Genomic DNA, 14,440 nt, shown 5'->3' with positions numbered 1-14,440 from the left:
CTCAGCCGAGTAAGGGTGGGTGCAGGAGCAGCTGCAGCCCCATGAGCGTGTGGTCACTGCCCCAGCTCTGGCCGCCACAGCCAGGAGTACGGCGGGAGGACCTAACAAAGGCAAGAGGAAGAGCCCCTCCAAGGAGGCTGAGTCCCGGACAGCAGGCCAGGGATCCCAGGAGCAGGGCAGGGGGCTGGGACATAAGCCTTTGAGATGCAGGCCCACAGGAAGGGGATGTTCCGGGCGGCTGTCCTCTGCAGAATCACCTAGACCAACCACGGCCGTCACCCCACAAGCCACATCAGGGCTGCCTCCCACAGCCACACTGAGATCGACAGCCACAAAACCCACAGTGACCCAGGCCACAACCAGGGCCACGGCATCGACTGCCAGCCCAGCCACAACGTCCACAGCTCAGTCCACAACACGGACCACGGTGACACCACCAACACCAGCCACACCAGGGACAAGCCCCACGCTGCGTAAGTCACGGCGCCACAGGATGCCAACCATTGCGAAGGCACCCGGGCCCACCTCCAGCTCACATTTGGTGACTCAGCCACAAAGGAGACCCCATATTTCCAAAAGGGCAAGCGGGAAGGCAGCTCAACAGCGCATGATGGAGCTAGATGCGAGGGAGGGCCGCCCTGCACCCACAGAGGCAGGCCTGGGGAGCAGAGGTGCAGGAGGGCAGGGGCCACCACCAAGGAACCAGAGGAGGATAAAGTAGGGCCTGGGCTCCAGTCACAGAGTGGCAGCTGCGCTGAAGGAGTCAGCACTCAGCTTGGGGCAGGATGCGGAGCAGGTCCAGGTGAGATGGAGACACTGGGGCAGGCTACAGTGCCCAGCAGGGGCCATGTCACAGGACCAGAGACAGAGACAGGCAAGAAAAAGGTCACACGGACAAAAGGCCAGCAGAGGTCAGGGTAGAGAAACAAACACAGTAACGATGACAACTTCACCAATTCCCACAGCAAAATCGACAGATCAGGAACTGCCAGGAACAACGGCCACCCAGACAACAGGCCCACATCCAACCCCAGCGAGCACCACGGGCCCAACCACCCCACAGCCAGGACAACCCACGAGGCCCACAGCCACAGAGACAACTCAAACAGGAATGACTACTGAATACACAACGCCCCAAACCCCACACATCACACATTCCCCACCAGTGGGGAGTCTCGCTACTTCCACAGGTCCTACGACTGCAACATCCTTCCAGACCACCACTATCTATCCAACCCCATCACACCCTCAGACCACACTTCCCACTCACGGTCCATCTTTCTCCACCTCCTTGGTGACTCCAACTACTCACACTGTCATCACCCCTACCCACGCGCAGATGTCCACTTCCTCCTCCATCCACTCAGTGCCAATAGGCACCATTCCTCCACCGACAACGGTCAAGGTCACAGGGTCCACCCACACAGCCCCACCAATAACGGCAACCACCAGTGGGACCAGCCAATCCCACAGTTTATTCAGCACAGCCAAAACCTCTACATCCCTACATTCACACACTTCCTCCACACACCATCCTCAAATCACCCCAACTTCTACCACCATCACCCCCAACCCCACCAGTACAGGAACCAGCACCCCTGTGGCCCACACCACCTTGGCCACCAGCAGCAGGCTACCCACACCCTTCACCACACACTCCCCACCTACAGAGAGTAGTCCCGTCTCTTCCACAGGTCCTATCACTGCAACATCCTTCCAGATCACCACTACCTATCCAACCCCATCACACCCTCAGACCACACTTCCCACTCACGTTCCACCTTTCTCCACCTCCTTGGTGACTCCAACTACTCACACAGTCATCACCCCTATCCTCCCAGAGATGTCCACTTTCTCCTCCATCCCTACAATGCCAACAGGCACCATTTCTCCACCGACAACGGTCAAGGCCACAGGGTCCACCCACACAGCCCCATCAATGACAGTGACTACCAGTGGGACCAGCCAAGCCCACAGCTCATTCAGCACAACCACAGCCTCTTCTTCCTTCATATCCTCCTCCTCTTGGTGGCCTCCGAACTCTAGCTCAAGGCCACCGTCACCACCTTCTGCCACCACACAACTCCCCCACTTCAGTTCTGCAACCACTCCTGTTTCTACAACTAATGAGCTGTCCTCCTCATTTTCTCCCACTCCTTCTACCCAGTCTTCTGTTTCTTCTCATGTACCTTCCTCCCACTCCTCTCCCCAGACTTCATCTTCAGCTGGTACATCTTCCTCTGTCGTGTCCACCCCCGTGCACTCCACAACCCTGAGCTCGAGCTCACACTCCTTGTTCTTCACTCATCCCACAACTGCATCAGGGTCTGCATCTCCTCTTTTTCCTTCTTCTCCAGCTGCCTCTACCACCATTAGGGCCTCTCTCCCCCACACTATCTCCTCTCCTTTCACCCCCTCTGCTCTACTCCCCATATCCACTCTTACTGTGTCTGCCACCCCATCCAGTCACCAAGCCTCCAGCTCCGCTGCATTTCTGTCCACGCCCAGGACCACGGCCAGCACCCACACCGCCCCTGCCTTCTCCTCTCAGTCCACCACCTCGCGGTCCACTTCTCTCACCACCCGAGTTCCCACGTCAGGCTTTGTATCACTCACCTCGGGGGTGACGGGTATCCCTAGCTCTCCACTCACCAACCTTACCACCAGGCACCCTGGTCCCACCTCACTGCCTACCACGCAGTTCCTGACCAGCTCCCTCACTGCGCATGGAAGCGCCCCTGCTTCTGCCCCGGTATCTTCTCTCGGGACACCTACGCCCACCTCACCTGGTAAGTGGCATCTCTGTGGCCCTCCTGCTGGCCTCACCTCTGTGCTCGTGACTCCCAGGCAGCCACTGCCTCAGTTTACCCATGGTCCTATGATCCCAGGACCACATGCCTGTTCCCCACCTTCCCTACACGCCTAATGGGTTTTTCCCCTCTCCTCTCTTGGGCACCCTCTATGCCAATGCTTTCTTGGCCAAGCAAGTGTCCGGCCTCCCCGTTGGCCTTTCCCCAGCTAACCTTGACCTTTCCCTGCACTGGCTCACTCATGCCCCGGTCACTGCTGCACTCCTGGCCTCCCCTCAGAGTGATACCTGCCAAAAGACTTCCCTGGCTGCCCCTTTGGGTGCTCAGAGGATGTCAGGGCTGGCCGGACCCCAGGGTTCAAGCAGCACAGCCCTTCCTCCAAGTGCAGAAAGAGACATAAAGGTCCGGCACAGCCCTTGCCTCGCCCCGAAGGACCTGTTGAAGGTGAAGCTGGACCTGGCAACCAGGGCGCCTGCTCCTTGGTACTCATGCCAATTCTCCGGGCCACGGCTCTTCCCGGCCTCCACCTGGTCTCATGCCTATGAGCGAGTCCACTGCTCCCCAGGCCATGGGATGCCTGGAGACAGAACACACCTCAGGCCTCGTCCACGTCCACCTAACCTCACGTTCCAGGGATGTCCCTCACTTCCCTCCTGGGTGTTCCTCTCACAGCAACCACCCAGGGACTGGGTCCCTCGCATGCATCGACCTCCACCAGGTGGCAACGCCACGGTTGGCTTCGTGGTCTCTCACGTGGGTAGCAGCTCGTTGCTGCAGGCTGAGGGAATCTTGGTTTGGGTCCCTCCCTGAGACCAGGACTTGGGTGCAAGCTGTAACCGGGGAGGTGACCCCAAGAAGCAGAGGTGAGGGAGCAGGAACCATCTGGGAGGGGAGGGCAGCTGGGGACGGCAGGGCCTGTGGAGGCACACATAGTCCTGCCCCCTCCTGGAGAAAGCTCTCTGCAGCGGGCAGGTAGATTCCAGGCGACCTGTCTTCTCTGTGGCCAGGAAATGAAGCTGGGCACAGCCAGGGGAGGGCACACAGGCAGCAGAGTCCAGCCTTTACCCCAGGACTCCTTTTCCACTTTAACCCACGCTCCGCAGTGGCGGTTTCTAATGCCGATGCTGCCACTGCCTGCATCAGTCCACCCTGCTCCGTGCTGCCTGCCACGTGCCCAGGCCTCTCACTGAGGCTGGCTGTCTGGGCCTTCCACACGGTTCCCCACCCCACCCCTTCCAGGAGCCCAGACCACGGGGCCTGCTCCACTTCCCTCCTCCCCAGCTGGGGCACATGGAGCTCCCACGACACCACTTGTCCCCCTCTGGCGTCACTGACACGGTGTCCTCGGCCCCCCTGCAGGTCCTGGGTCCAGCCAACCAGAGAGACCCATGCCCACAGGTCGGTGTCGAGGCCTGGGGTGGGGCATCAGGGAAGCTGGGGCCCAGGGGTGGCTCACACAGGCCCAGGGCTCAGTATCTGCTGAGTCCACTGAGAAAATTCTCTACCTTGATGGACTCCAGCAGAGCGACTTTGAGGGGAAAAAACAAACCAGGATGCTGCTGGCCTTTGCCTTTGGGTATGGCTGAGGTCTGAGCTCTGTGGGGCTCCACAAAGGAAGACCACACCTTGGGCAGGAGAGTTCAGAGACAGGTGGGGACCCCGGTCTCTAGCCAGGGCTTCCCTCCCTCCTCGCTCCATGTCCACCCTGAGCGCTGCTGACCGTCCACTTGGCTCCCAGGGGTCTGCAGCGTGCAGGAGCAGCAGGAGGAGATCACGTTCAAGGGATGCACGGCGAACGTGACGGTAACCCGCTGTGAGGGCACCTGCATTTCTGCCGCCAGGTGAGTCCACAGGCGGGAGGCCTGCCCCACGTCCAGCAAGGTGCTCACAACCCCACCCCAGAGAGGCACCAGGGCAGGTTCGGGCTCCCCACCCAGGCGCTTGCTGCCCCGTCAGGTTAGCCACTCTGCGCTCCATCTGCCCAACACCGGCCTTGGCCCCTGTGAGCCGGGAGCTCAGCGGGGAGGTCCAGGCCTCTGTGGAGCAGCTACCCTGGGGAGGGAGGGGCCTTATGCCCCTGCAGCACCCATGACCCTGCTCTGTCTTGGCTTCTCGGCAGTTACAACACCATCACCCAGCAGGTGGACGCCCACTGCGGCTGCTGCCGCCCCCTCCACTCCTATGAGCAGCAGGTGGAGCTGCCCTGCCCAGACCCCAGCGCGCCTGGCCAGCAGCTCGTACTCACCCTGCAGGTGTTCAGCCGCTGCGAGTGCAGCTCTGTGGCCTGTGGAGCCTAGCAGGGTCGCTGCCCGCTCTCCTGGGGCTGAAGGACTGCAGATGACAGACAGGACAAACACCCACCGGCCCCCCTCCCACTTGTGCCGGCAGCTGCTTTCCTGGTCACCAGGCCTGGCCCGCAAGTGCCCCCGGCCGTGGCTCACCTGGGGCACCGGTGGGAGAGGGGCTGCCAAGCAGAGGCCCAGACCACCACACCCCTGCAGACCCTGAGCCAGCAGAGAGGGACTGAGGCGGGCAGTGGCCACGCACCCTCCCAGGCACACAGGGCACTCCCGACCACCTGTCTGCCATCCAACACCTCCCAGCCCTTGAACTTGGCCCCAGCCCTGCTACGCCCAGAACCCTGCAGATGAGGCCAGAGCAGGCGCTGGACCAGACCCGTCAGGACCTGTGCCGAGATGGGGGCAAAAGGCCCAGGCAGCCACCGACACAGAGAAGAGGAGCTCCCCAGAGTTAGGGAGGGCAGAGGGTGGCAGCGAGGGCAGGGCAGCCACCCCCACTCCCAGCCAGGCAGAAGGCCCCGGCCAGCACCACACCTGTCCCCAGCAGCTTGTCCTCGGGAGAGGGCGTCACCCGGCCAGAGACTCCAAATAAACTGGTTCTTGTCAAGGCACAGAGGCTGGTCCCTGAGCACTTGAGCCCTGCTTTTGCCTCTTCCCAGTCCCTTAGACATTAGGCACCCGACCCACACCTGCATCCTGTGGGCCCCTGGGATCTGAGGTTGGGCGGGGCTGCCCCCAGGAGGGTCTGGGCTGGGAAAAGAAGCTGCCTCTGGCCTTGGGCCCCTGCCCTCCCTCCACCAGGACTGTCCCATCTCTGGCGAAGCCCACCGTCCTCCAGGGGCCACCCCCATCTGCCCGAGAGCCCCTTCTGTAGTCAGATCAACAGGAGGATCCCCCACGGAGCCTCCTCATACCCACGTGGTTTGGCAGGCCTGTTCCCCAGGAGGGAGCCCTGGGCTGCACCCCAACACACTGTACAGCGGGGAGCCCTGAGGCCAGGCTGGAGGGGTTCCCGCATGACCTGAGTCCCAAAAAATTCCACCACACGCCCAGAATCAAACTGGCAGAGCAAAGGGCAGGTCACTTTCTGATGCCCACTGCCTGTGAGCCCACGTGCCGAAGGACAGGCCAGGGACTTTGGGGTCTGTGCCTCACACGGCCCCCGGGGAGCTGAGGGTTACGTGGGATGCTTTCCCCCCAAAGAAAGCGCACGATCTGGGGTGCTGTTCTAGCCTTTATTTTTCTTTGACGAGGAGTGCCACACTGAGGGCCCCTCTGCAGCCACACAGGGAAGTGGTGCCTCGGGGAGCAGCCTTTCCTCTGATGGCGGGAGGGGTCAAGGGATGCAGGAGATCCACGGCAGCACACGCAGCCGGCAGGCGCAGCACACGGGCAGAGCACTGCCCAGCAGCTGGAACACAAGAATGAGGGCCACACCACCCAGCTGCAGCACAAGCCCAGCACGGCATGTCATGACACCTGGCACCGCCAGACCCAGAATGGCCAGTGCAAGAGGCGCACGCCACCGACATGGCTATCCTGTGATCAAAGTCCGACATGCTGGAAGGAGAGTCACAGACATCGTGGGCTGCACACACTGCAGGAGAGCTGTGGAGACCTGATGGGTCCATGAGCCCGTGCAGCTGCCCCAGGGACCCGTGGAGCAGGTGGCTGAGGGCCAGGCTCAAGCACATGTGGCCACCCACCCTCCCTGCCTCCACAGCATGTCAGGAAGCCGGAACCCATGCTGGGTGTGTTTAGAACAAACAAGGCCACCGTCCTGGGGACAGAGCACAGGGCCCCAGCCTTGGCTCCTAGGCCAGCCCCTCTCTCTCGCCTCTCAGGTGTCAGACGTGCAGCCTGGGTGCTGAGTCCAGACGACAGGCGAGACACAAGCCGCAGGTGGCACACAGTGTGTGGCCCATGGCCCCTTCACTTCCTGATGACACAGAGGCTTCCCTCCTCCACAACCCCTCCAGGGATGACTGGACGGGGCCAGTGGAAGCATTCAAGCCTGCACCGTGGCCTGGGGACACCCACTCTTGACAGGAGAGAGACGAGCACACCTGAGTCTGAGCCACCAGCCCACGCTTTACCCCGGAGTCCTGGGGGCCCCGCGGGGCCAGCAGGACGCTCCTTCCCTGGCTGCACATCTAAGGCCTCAGGGACTGCAGGAGCAAAACAGACGCCCTCCACGAACAGGAGCTGGGAAAACAATTACATCCAGCCAGGACACGCGGTTTGGCCAGAAGTCATTACAAATACAAATGCTTCTGAAGTCCAGATTAAAATCCTGCCTGGGAAAACTGTCCAGCTGGGACTGCAGCAAAACCAGGGACGGCCGTGCTCCTCCCAAGGGCCCAGGACGATGCCAGGTGTGCAGCCGCCAGAACAGCCACACACCAAGGCTCAGCCCACGCCACATGGAGCGGCACTGCTGCTCCCAGAGGCTCCGAGGCGGGTGGGCGGCAGCACGGGCCATCTCAGTGACACTCCCACAAACGCCACGTTCACGCCAACTTCTAATTTCCCTTTAATTTGTAGATTTAACCACAGAACTGTCTTGATTTTTATAAAAACTGATCCCAAGATCCACCTTCTGCCGTGGCTGCCGCAGTCCAGGCTGAGCTTTTCTTCCTGAGCCACACACGTGTGTTCCTGTCCAGCCCAAAGGGGAGAGGTCTGGGGCAGCGGGGGTGCTCATCTGCAGGACGGCCACGAAGACAAACGGCACAGACGAAGACAACGCAAGACACACGGGCCTGGTCTTCCATCCTCAAGACTAAAACTGCGCGGACAGCAATTCACATAATCTCTGAGAAACGGCTTCCTTACTCGTCCGCAGCGTGAGCCGGTACATCTGAAACGGAGAGCGCAGCGGGTCAGCGGGCATGCCAAGACTCACACAGCCCTCGGGTCCAGGACCCGCCATGCAGAACCCTGTGGGCCACGCCCAGGGACCACTCTCTGGGGGCACCCACAGCTCGGCAGAGGCCTGAGCACCACACACACTGTCAGCATGAAAACTGAGGGCTGGCACAGGAGCGCCTGGCGCCTCGTACGTAGCTGGCGGGAGTGTGAAGTGGCACAGCTTCTTGTAGCGCTAACCACACACAGGCCCTGGGCAGCAGCGGCATTCCTGGGTGCCGCCCGAGTGAAACGGAGACAGGTGTCTGTCGACAGAATGGGGCGTGGTGAGAAGGAACAACGCGGTGACAGAGAGGAACAGCTGGGAGAGCCACCGCCCAGGGCCAGGCTGCTCTGTGGCGGGACGATGCTCCAGGTGGCCAGCTGTGGGGAGACTGGGACGCAACCATGTATCGACAGGGTGGTGGTTAAACGGGCACACAACATCTATCAAAACTGACCGAACTGCACTAAAGAGCTACACATCTCACCATGTACATTGTGCCAGAATAAAAAGCAACTCAAGTGTGTTCAGCCATTTCCTGAGGGCCTGACCTGGGCTTGCAGGTTCGGCTCCAGGCGTAGCAGGCATCCGATCTGGGTGGTTTTCGTGTGGATGATTCCAGCTCCCACGAAATTTGCAGGATTAGGATCAACTTCTTCAAGAAGTGCGGAACCAAATCCAATGATCTGTCCAAAGAAACAGGAGAATGATGATCCTGGAGCGGGGTCACAGGCAGCATGTCCAGGGCCATCCCTCCAGACCCCGGCGCTGGGTTGTGGGCAGCACGTCCCCCGGGGCCGTCCCTCCAGATCCTGGCGCTAAGTGGCAGGCAACGGCCCTCCAGACCCTGGCGCTGGGTCGCGGGTAGAGCGTCCCCCGGGGCCGTCCCTCCAGATCCTGGCGCTGGGTGGCAGGGAGCATGTCCCCAGGGCCGTCCCTCCACACCCTGGTGCTGGGTCACGGACAGCGCGTCCCCCGGGGCCGTCCCTCCAGACCCTGGAGCTAGGTGGCAGGCAACGGCCCTCCAGACCCTGGCGCTGGGTCGCGGGTAGAGCGTCCCCCGGGGCCATCCCTCCAGAACCTGGCACTGGGTCGCAGGCAACGGCCCTCCAGACCCTGGCGCTGGGTCGCAGGCAGCACGTCCCCCGGGGCCGTCCCTCCAGACCCTGGCGCTGGGTTGCGGGCAGCGTGTCCCCGGGGCCGTCCCTCCAGATGCCCTACCTTGGCTTTGGTGACTTCTGTGTCCATTGGGTGCTTTGCTTTGAAGATGTTCTGCACCTCCTGCTGTGGACTGTGAGAAACAGCAAAGGCGAGTTTCTCAGCCAGGCCAGAGACCAAAGCCCATCTGTTCAAATGACCCCCATCCCCACCCCCGACCCCTACAGCACAACAGGTTTCTCACTTGCTCAACTGCTTCCAACGTTGAAAGAAATCCTGAGAAGCCATTTCTGTCGGCTGGAAGAATTTGTTGAGAGTGATGGGCAGCTGCACAGACACGTTCTGGAAGGTGCCCCCATACCTGCCAGCAGCAGCAGAGAGAGTCAGCTCCTCCTCTGAGAACCCCAGGGGCCAGGAAAGAGCCGAGGGACCGTCAGCTCCTCCTCTGAGAGCCCCAGGGGCCGGAAAAGAGCCAAGGGACAGTCAGCTCCTCCTCTGAGAGCCCCAGGGGCCGGGAAAGAGCCGAGGGACCGTCAGCTCCTCCTCTGAGAGCCCCAGGGGCCGGGAAAGAGCCTGGAGTGAGAAGCGCCCCCACCTACCGCCACCCACCAGAGCGTGGGGAGCCGAGCCTTGAGTCTCCACAGACCATGTGTGGCTCAGTGTACAGTGTCACCCACAGACAGGATAGGCCAGGGCCACGTACACAGGCAGGACGCCCCTGTGCCTCACTTCTCCCCATTTATCTGTTTCTCAGAACTCCAAGTCTGTGCAAATAGTGTGATTTTTTTTTTCTTTAAAAAGGCAAAGGCATTTGCACAAAGAATGAAACAAAAATTTGCATGTCTATGTCCCCAAATTCTACGGTATACAATCCTTAAGTTCTCTGTATTTTTAATGTTAGAAAGTGTGCTTTTCTCAACATTCAGAACCTTGCAGATGCCCAGCAGGGTACGCGCTGCCCGTGTACACGCTATTGTAGCCACTGAAAAGTAAGAGTAATCAACAGTTGCAACAGGAAAATCTCATGCTTTTAAAAAATAAGCAAAGTGGTATGATCTGAGTCCAACTGTGCAAAAAACGCACCCCTCAGGCCAGGGTCCGAAGGAAGCCAGCCGCCTTCACCTCGCAGCTGTTGTCTGGTACCAAGCCAGGCAGGTGGCATGTGGCCCTGGCTGTCTGCTACCCCATGAGGTAGGCTCCGTTGTGCCCAGAAAGATCCTAGCAAGGCCCCACGTGGGAGCTGCCACCTGCCGTCCCACAGCCCAGGGCTTCACCTCCCCTTGTTTCCTGCGCTCTGCAGAGCTGAGGGCAGCAACAGCTCAGGTCGCATCCATGCACCATGAGTACCCACATGCCCTGGGTCCCCTCAGGAAGGACATGGGGGCACAGTCATGGAGCCCAGGCACACAGCTCAGGCGCCCACACAATCCTTGGCCCGGGGCGCACAGATGGCTCTTACCTGAACTGAATGTTGAGGACTGGCGCCTCCGTGAAGTCAGACACGCACTCTATGTTGACCACCTGCTGCACCTGCGCACCCCCCTCCACAGTCGGGTCCACGGGCTTGGTCTGCAGGTTCAGGTGTGTGTGCGTTAAGGAATCCAGCCAAGCAAGCCCCAGCGGCAGAAGCGGAAACGGGCCGGGCTAGAGCCCCGGCAGGACCCGTGGAGGCGAGCACACTCACCACGCTCCAGGACCACCAGCTACGGGGTCAAGGGGCGGCCACACCACCCGGCCTGCCCTTCCACCCAGACAATCCTCAAAACACTGTTTGCTTCTCACACTTCCAAAACGGCTCCTCCATTTTAAAAAGTCGCTTAGACTATACACTGGCTGTTCTCCTTATCTGTTTTCACTCTGTGAGCCTCGGCTCTGGTTCTTACACACACAATTTTTGTCGCCGTTAGCAGAAACTGGTGCTTAGCAGGGCAGGAAAACTTCAAGAATCCTGAGAATAGCAGGCTCCTGAGACAGCGAGACTCAGAAAAGAGCCCGCCTTGCTGGGACCAGCGTTGTTTTCATGCTGGAAAACAAGCGTTTGCCTACAGCCTCTCCTGAAGAAACAGCGACACGAGCAAAGCTGGGTGCAGGAGGCAGCAGGGTGCAGGCCTCGCCTACCCTCTGGGTCATGTGCTGCCGGCCACTCAGCTGATGGGCTCGCTGCTGCCTCGAGCCAAGCGGACCCCGAGGGAGAGACCCCTAAAGAGGGGCACAGTAGGAGTCAGCTTCCACTCCGGATTCTCAACGAAGTCTTTAATACACGTGATCCTACATGTGTATTTTTAATGACTGTTTTGAAACAGTTAGCTTGAACAGTCTGCATTACAACGTGCTCATGTTAAAATGAACACAGACCAGCCAGTGGCAAGGACGATGTTGCTTCACTCAGCTCTCATAAACCCCCAGGTGTCACCGTTTCTGGTCAAGCTGGGGTCTTCACGCTAACTCTACTCGGTGGGCCTATCCTTACAGGAAGAGACGTTAGCATCTCCCTCTTTTAGCTGGGAAAGTTCTAGTAACACTTCTGGCATTATGAAGGGAAAATCGTCAGTCTAAAAGCTCTGCCAGAAGCACACACAAGCTCAGCTGGGGTGTGCGCACCGTGCTCCAGTCCCCGCCGGCGCCTCCCATGCTCTGCAAGCAGCAGCTCTGTGAGGCTTCAGAGAGGAGGGATTTAAAGACAATGTCACAGGGGGGTGAGACCAGCTGAAAAAGAAAGGGACTCAAACTAGCCAAATGGAAGGGGAAGAGACTTGTGCACAGTATTTTTAGATGCATTATCAAAAACTGACACTTCAATATGGAAGATTGCCTGTTTTCTTTTTGCTGCCCAACACCATAGGCAGACTACGATTGCCTGATTTTCATATAGCATCTGGAATTATCTTGCTATTTTAACAAAATAAGAAAACCGAAAAACTTCCTCAGAAGCCTCCTCTAAGTCCCACATTATGCTGTCTGTGGGCATGGGGGCAATGAAACCAAGGATATTAGGCTGAAGGTCATCTGAACAGATGAGTGTTGGAGTAAAATTTAGGAACTGCGTGGAGGTCTTATTACCATAAAAGATAAACATCCGGCCTAGAAGGAAACAAAACCGTTTTTTTCACACACATCATTTTACACTTACCCTGAATATTTACACTGAAAAACAAGAGCCCCCCCCCACTCTTCAGCTGAATCAAAATTCACTGTTGTGATGCACGACTCTTTAAATTAAGAACAAATTTTTTCCAGTTTTAGAACGAGCACACCAGTGTTGGAAACGGGCGGGGTATCTCCTCCACTCAGAGGTAACTTCTGCCCTTCAGCACCCTCCTCTCTCAGCCCCTCCTGCACACTCACACGGGATGGATGAGGTCACACGCGTATGCACGGGGAAGGACCTACAGAAAGCCCTGTCCGCAGGCTGGGCTACAGCTGGAGGGGCCTCGAGGGATGCCGCAATCACACAGGCCGCTGCCAGCCCTGCCCCACGTCTGCGACACGTAAGCACAGGACGGCCCCAGCTGCCTCCCATCAGGGGACCCGGCTGGCCTGCATCCAGCACAGCACTGGTGCTGCACACGGGCCCTCACGGCAGCGGCTCATGCACAGCACTGGTGCACATTTTGGATGTGTTGCTGTTTTTATTTACATCACAGTAACAAATCTTTGTGAACATCTGTATGCCCCTTGAATTCAGAAAGGAAACCTCGAATATTCTGAAAAGGGTGAACCGTTTGGCATCACTCCTCCCACAATTTAAAAAACCAAAACCAACACCTAGTTGAAGCTATCACAGCCCAGAGTTTAAAAACTTAAACCAGGACTGAAAGTACCATCTGTTTTCAATGCAGCATTTCCTACAAGAATTACTCTGACAACCCTCACTTTCTAACAGATCCCCGGTGGGCAAGCGACTAATTCTCTTTCACACTCTTTCCGTGTTTTTCACAAGCGAGAGACAGAGCAGTCCTCAGGAGGCTCAAGGCAGGCACTGAGAGGAGGCAGGTCCACAGCCAGGGGCCCTGTAGCCACAGGGTTCCATGCACAGCGTTTTTTAACACTCAAAGGCTTTTTTATGTCCTTCTTCTAAATTGTGGTAAAACACACAGAACCTAACATTCACCTTCCTAGCCGTATTTAGGTGGACACAAGGACGCAGGAAGTGCAGCCACACTGCGCAGCCACTGCCACCACCATCTCCAGAACGTTCTCATCTTCCCAAACTGAACTCCGTCCCCATTAAACACCAACTCCCCATCCCCCTGGCCTACGCTCTGGCACCCACGAACTACGTTCTGTCTCTATGGAGTCACTGCTCTAGAGACCGCATGAGTGGAGCCACACAGGATTTGTCCCTGTGTCTGGCCCGTGTCACTGAGCACCATGTCCTCAAGGTGCATCCGTGCTGTTTTATGCATCAGAATTTCATTCCTTTCTGCCGTTTCATGGCTGAATAATATTCCACTGCGTCGACGGACCACATTTTGCTTATCTAGTCATCCACCCACGAACATCTGGGCTGTTTCTAACTTCTGGGGATTGTGAATGCTGCTATGGGTATGGGTGGACAGGTACCTCTTTAAGACCCAGCTTTCGATTCTCTGGGGTCTGCCCCCAGACGTGAACCTGCTTGGGTGAGAGTAATTCCACTTTCTTTTGTGTTTTGAGGAACTTCCCACAGTAACTGCACGACTATACACTCCCACCAGTGGCACACAAGGCTCCAACGTCACCATGCCCTGCAGACACTCCTTTTCCTTCAAGGTTTGTTTTGATGTATGTGTTATTTATGAATGAATGAATGAACGAACAACAGGGTCTTGCTCTGCTGCCCAGGCTGCAGTGCAGTGGCATGATCTCAGCTCACTGCAGCCTCAAATGCCTGGGCTCAAGCGATCCTCCCCTCTCTGCCTCCCGAGTAGCTGGGACCACAGGTGTGGACCACCACATCTAGCTAATTTTTGTATTTTTTGTAGAGATGGGGTCTCACCATGTTGTGCAGGCTGGTCTCAAACACCTGGGCTCAAGTGATCCTCCCACCTCAGCCTCCCAAAGTGCTGGAATTACAGGCCTAAGTCACCAGACCACCAGGCCAGTCTGTTTATTTATTTACAGAGTCTCACTCTGTTGCCCAGGCTGGAGTGCAGTGGCATGATCTCGGTCACTGCAACCTCCGCCTCCCAGGTTCAAGTGATTCTCCTGTCTCAGCCTCCCGAGTGGCTGGGACTACAGGCATGCACCATCACACAGAGCTAATTTTTGTATTTTTAGTA

At 58.1% G+C, this 14,440-nt stretch overlaps 2 protein-coding genes across 5 annotated transcripts in view; one reads left to right on the top strand and one right to left on the bottom strand.

The window, feature by feature from the left end:
• The first annotated feature begins 41 nt into the window (after positions 1 to 41).
• On the top strand, positions 42 to 5,721 carry MUC6 (mucin 6, oligomeric mucus/gel-forming). Its single transcript, XM_025358482.1, has 7 exons — positions 42 to 86; positions 262 to 473; positions 736 to 802; positions 1,253 to 1,405; positions 1,910 to 2,789; positions 4,549 to 4,651; positions 4,930 to 5,721. Exons 1-7 carry the CDS (start codon positions 42 to 44, stop codon positions 5,105 to 5,107), a joined length of 1,638 nt encoding a protein of 545 aa, XP_025214267.1. The 3' UTR covers positions 5,108 to 5,721.
• Positions 5,722 to 6,331: 610 nt separating this feature from the next.
• The window catches only part of AP2A2 (adaptor related protein complex 2 subunit alpha 2), a 94,163-nt gene continuing 86,054 nt past the window's right edge, over positions 6,332 to 14,440 (bottom strand). For all 4 annotated transcript variants that reach the window (XM_025355973.1, XM_025355970.1, XM_025355972.1 and 1 more), the window contains 6 exons: positions 12,171 to 12,260; positions 10,639 to 10,762; positions 9,424 to 9,540; positions 9,243 to 9,312; positions 8,573 to 8,707; positions 6,332 to 7,970 (listed from right to left, as the gene is read on the bottom strand). In XM_025355973.1, the coding sequence (XP_025211758.1) occupies positions 7,893 to 7,970; positions 8,573 to 8,707; positions 9,243 to 9,312; positions 9,424 to 9,540; positions 10,639 to 10,762; positions 12,171 to 12,260 (614 nt within the window). In that variant the 3' untranslated portion in view covers positions 6,332 to 7,892. The remainder of the gene's footprint in view (positions 7,971 to 8,572; positions 8,708 to 9,242; positions 9,313 to 9,423; positions 9,541 to 10,638; positions 10,763 to 12,170; positions 12,261 to 14,440) is intronic.

Source organism: Theropithecus gelada, chromosome 14 (genome assembly GCF_003255815.1).
Source record: "Theropithecus gelada isolate Dixy chromosome 14, Tgel_1.0, whole genome shotgun sequence".
NCBI classification, from domain to species: Eukaryota; Metazoa; Chordata; class Mammalia; order Primates; family Cercopithecidae; genus Theropithecus; species Theropithecus gelada.
The sequence above is the reverse complement of the archived record's forward strand: the minus strand, read 5'-3'. Positions and strand labels throughout refer to the sequence as shown.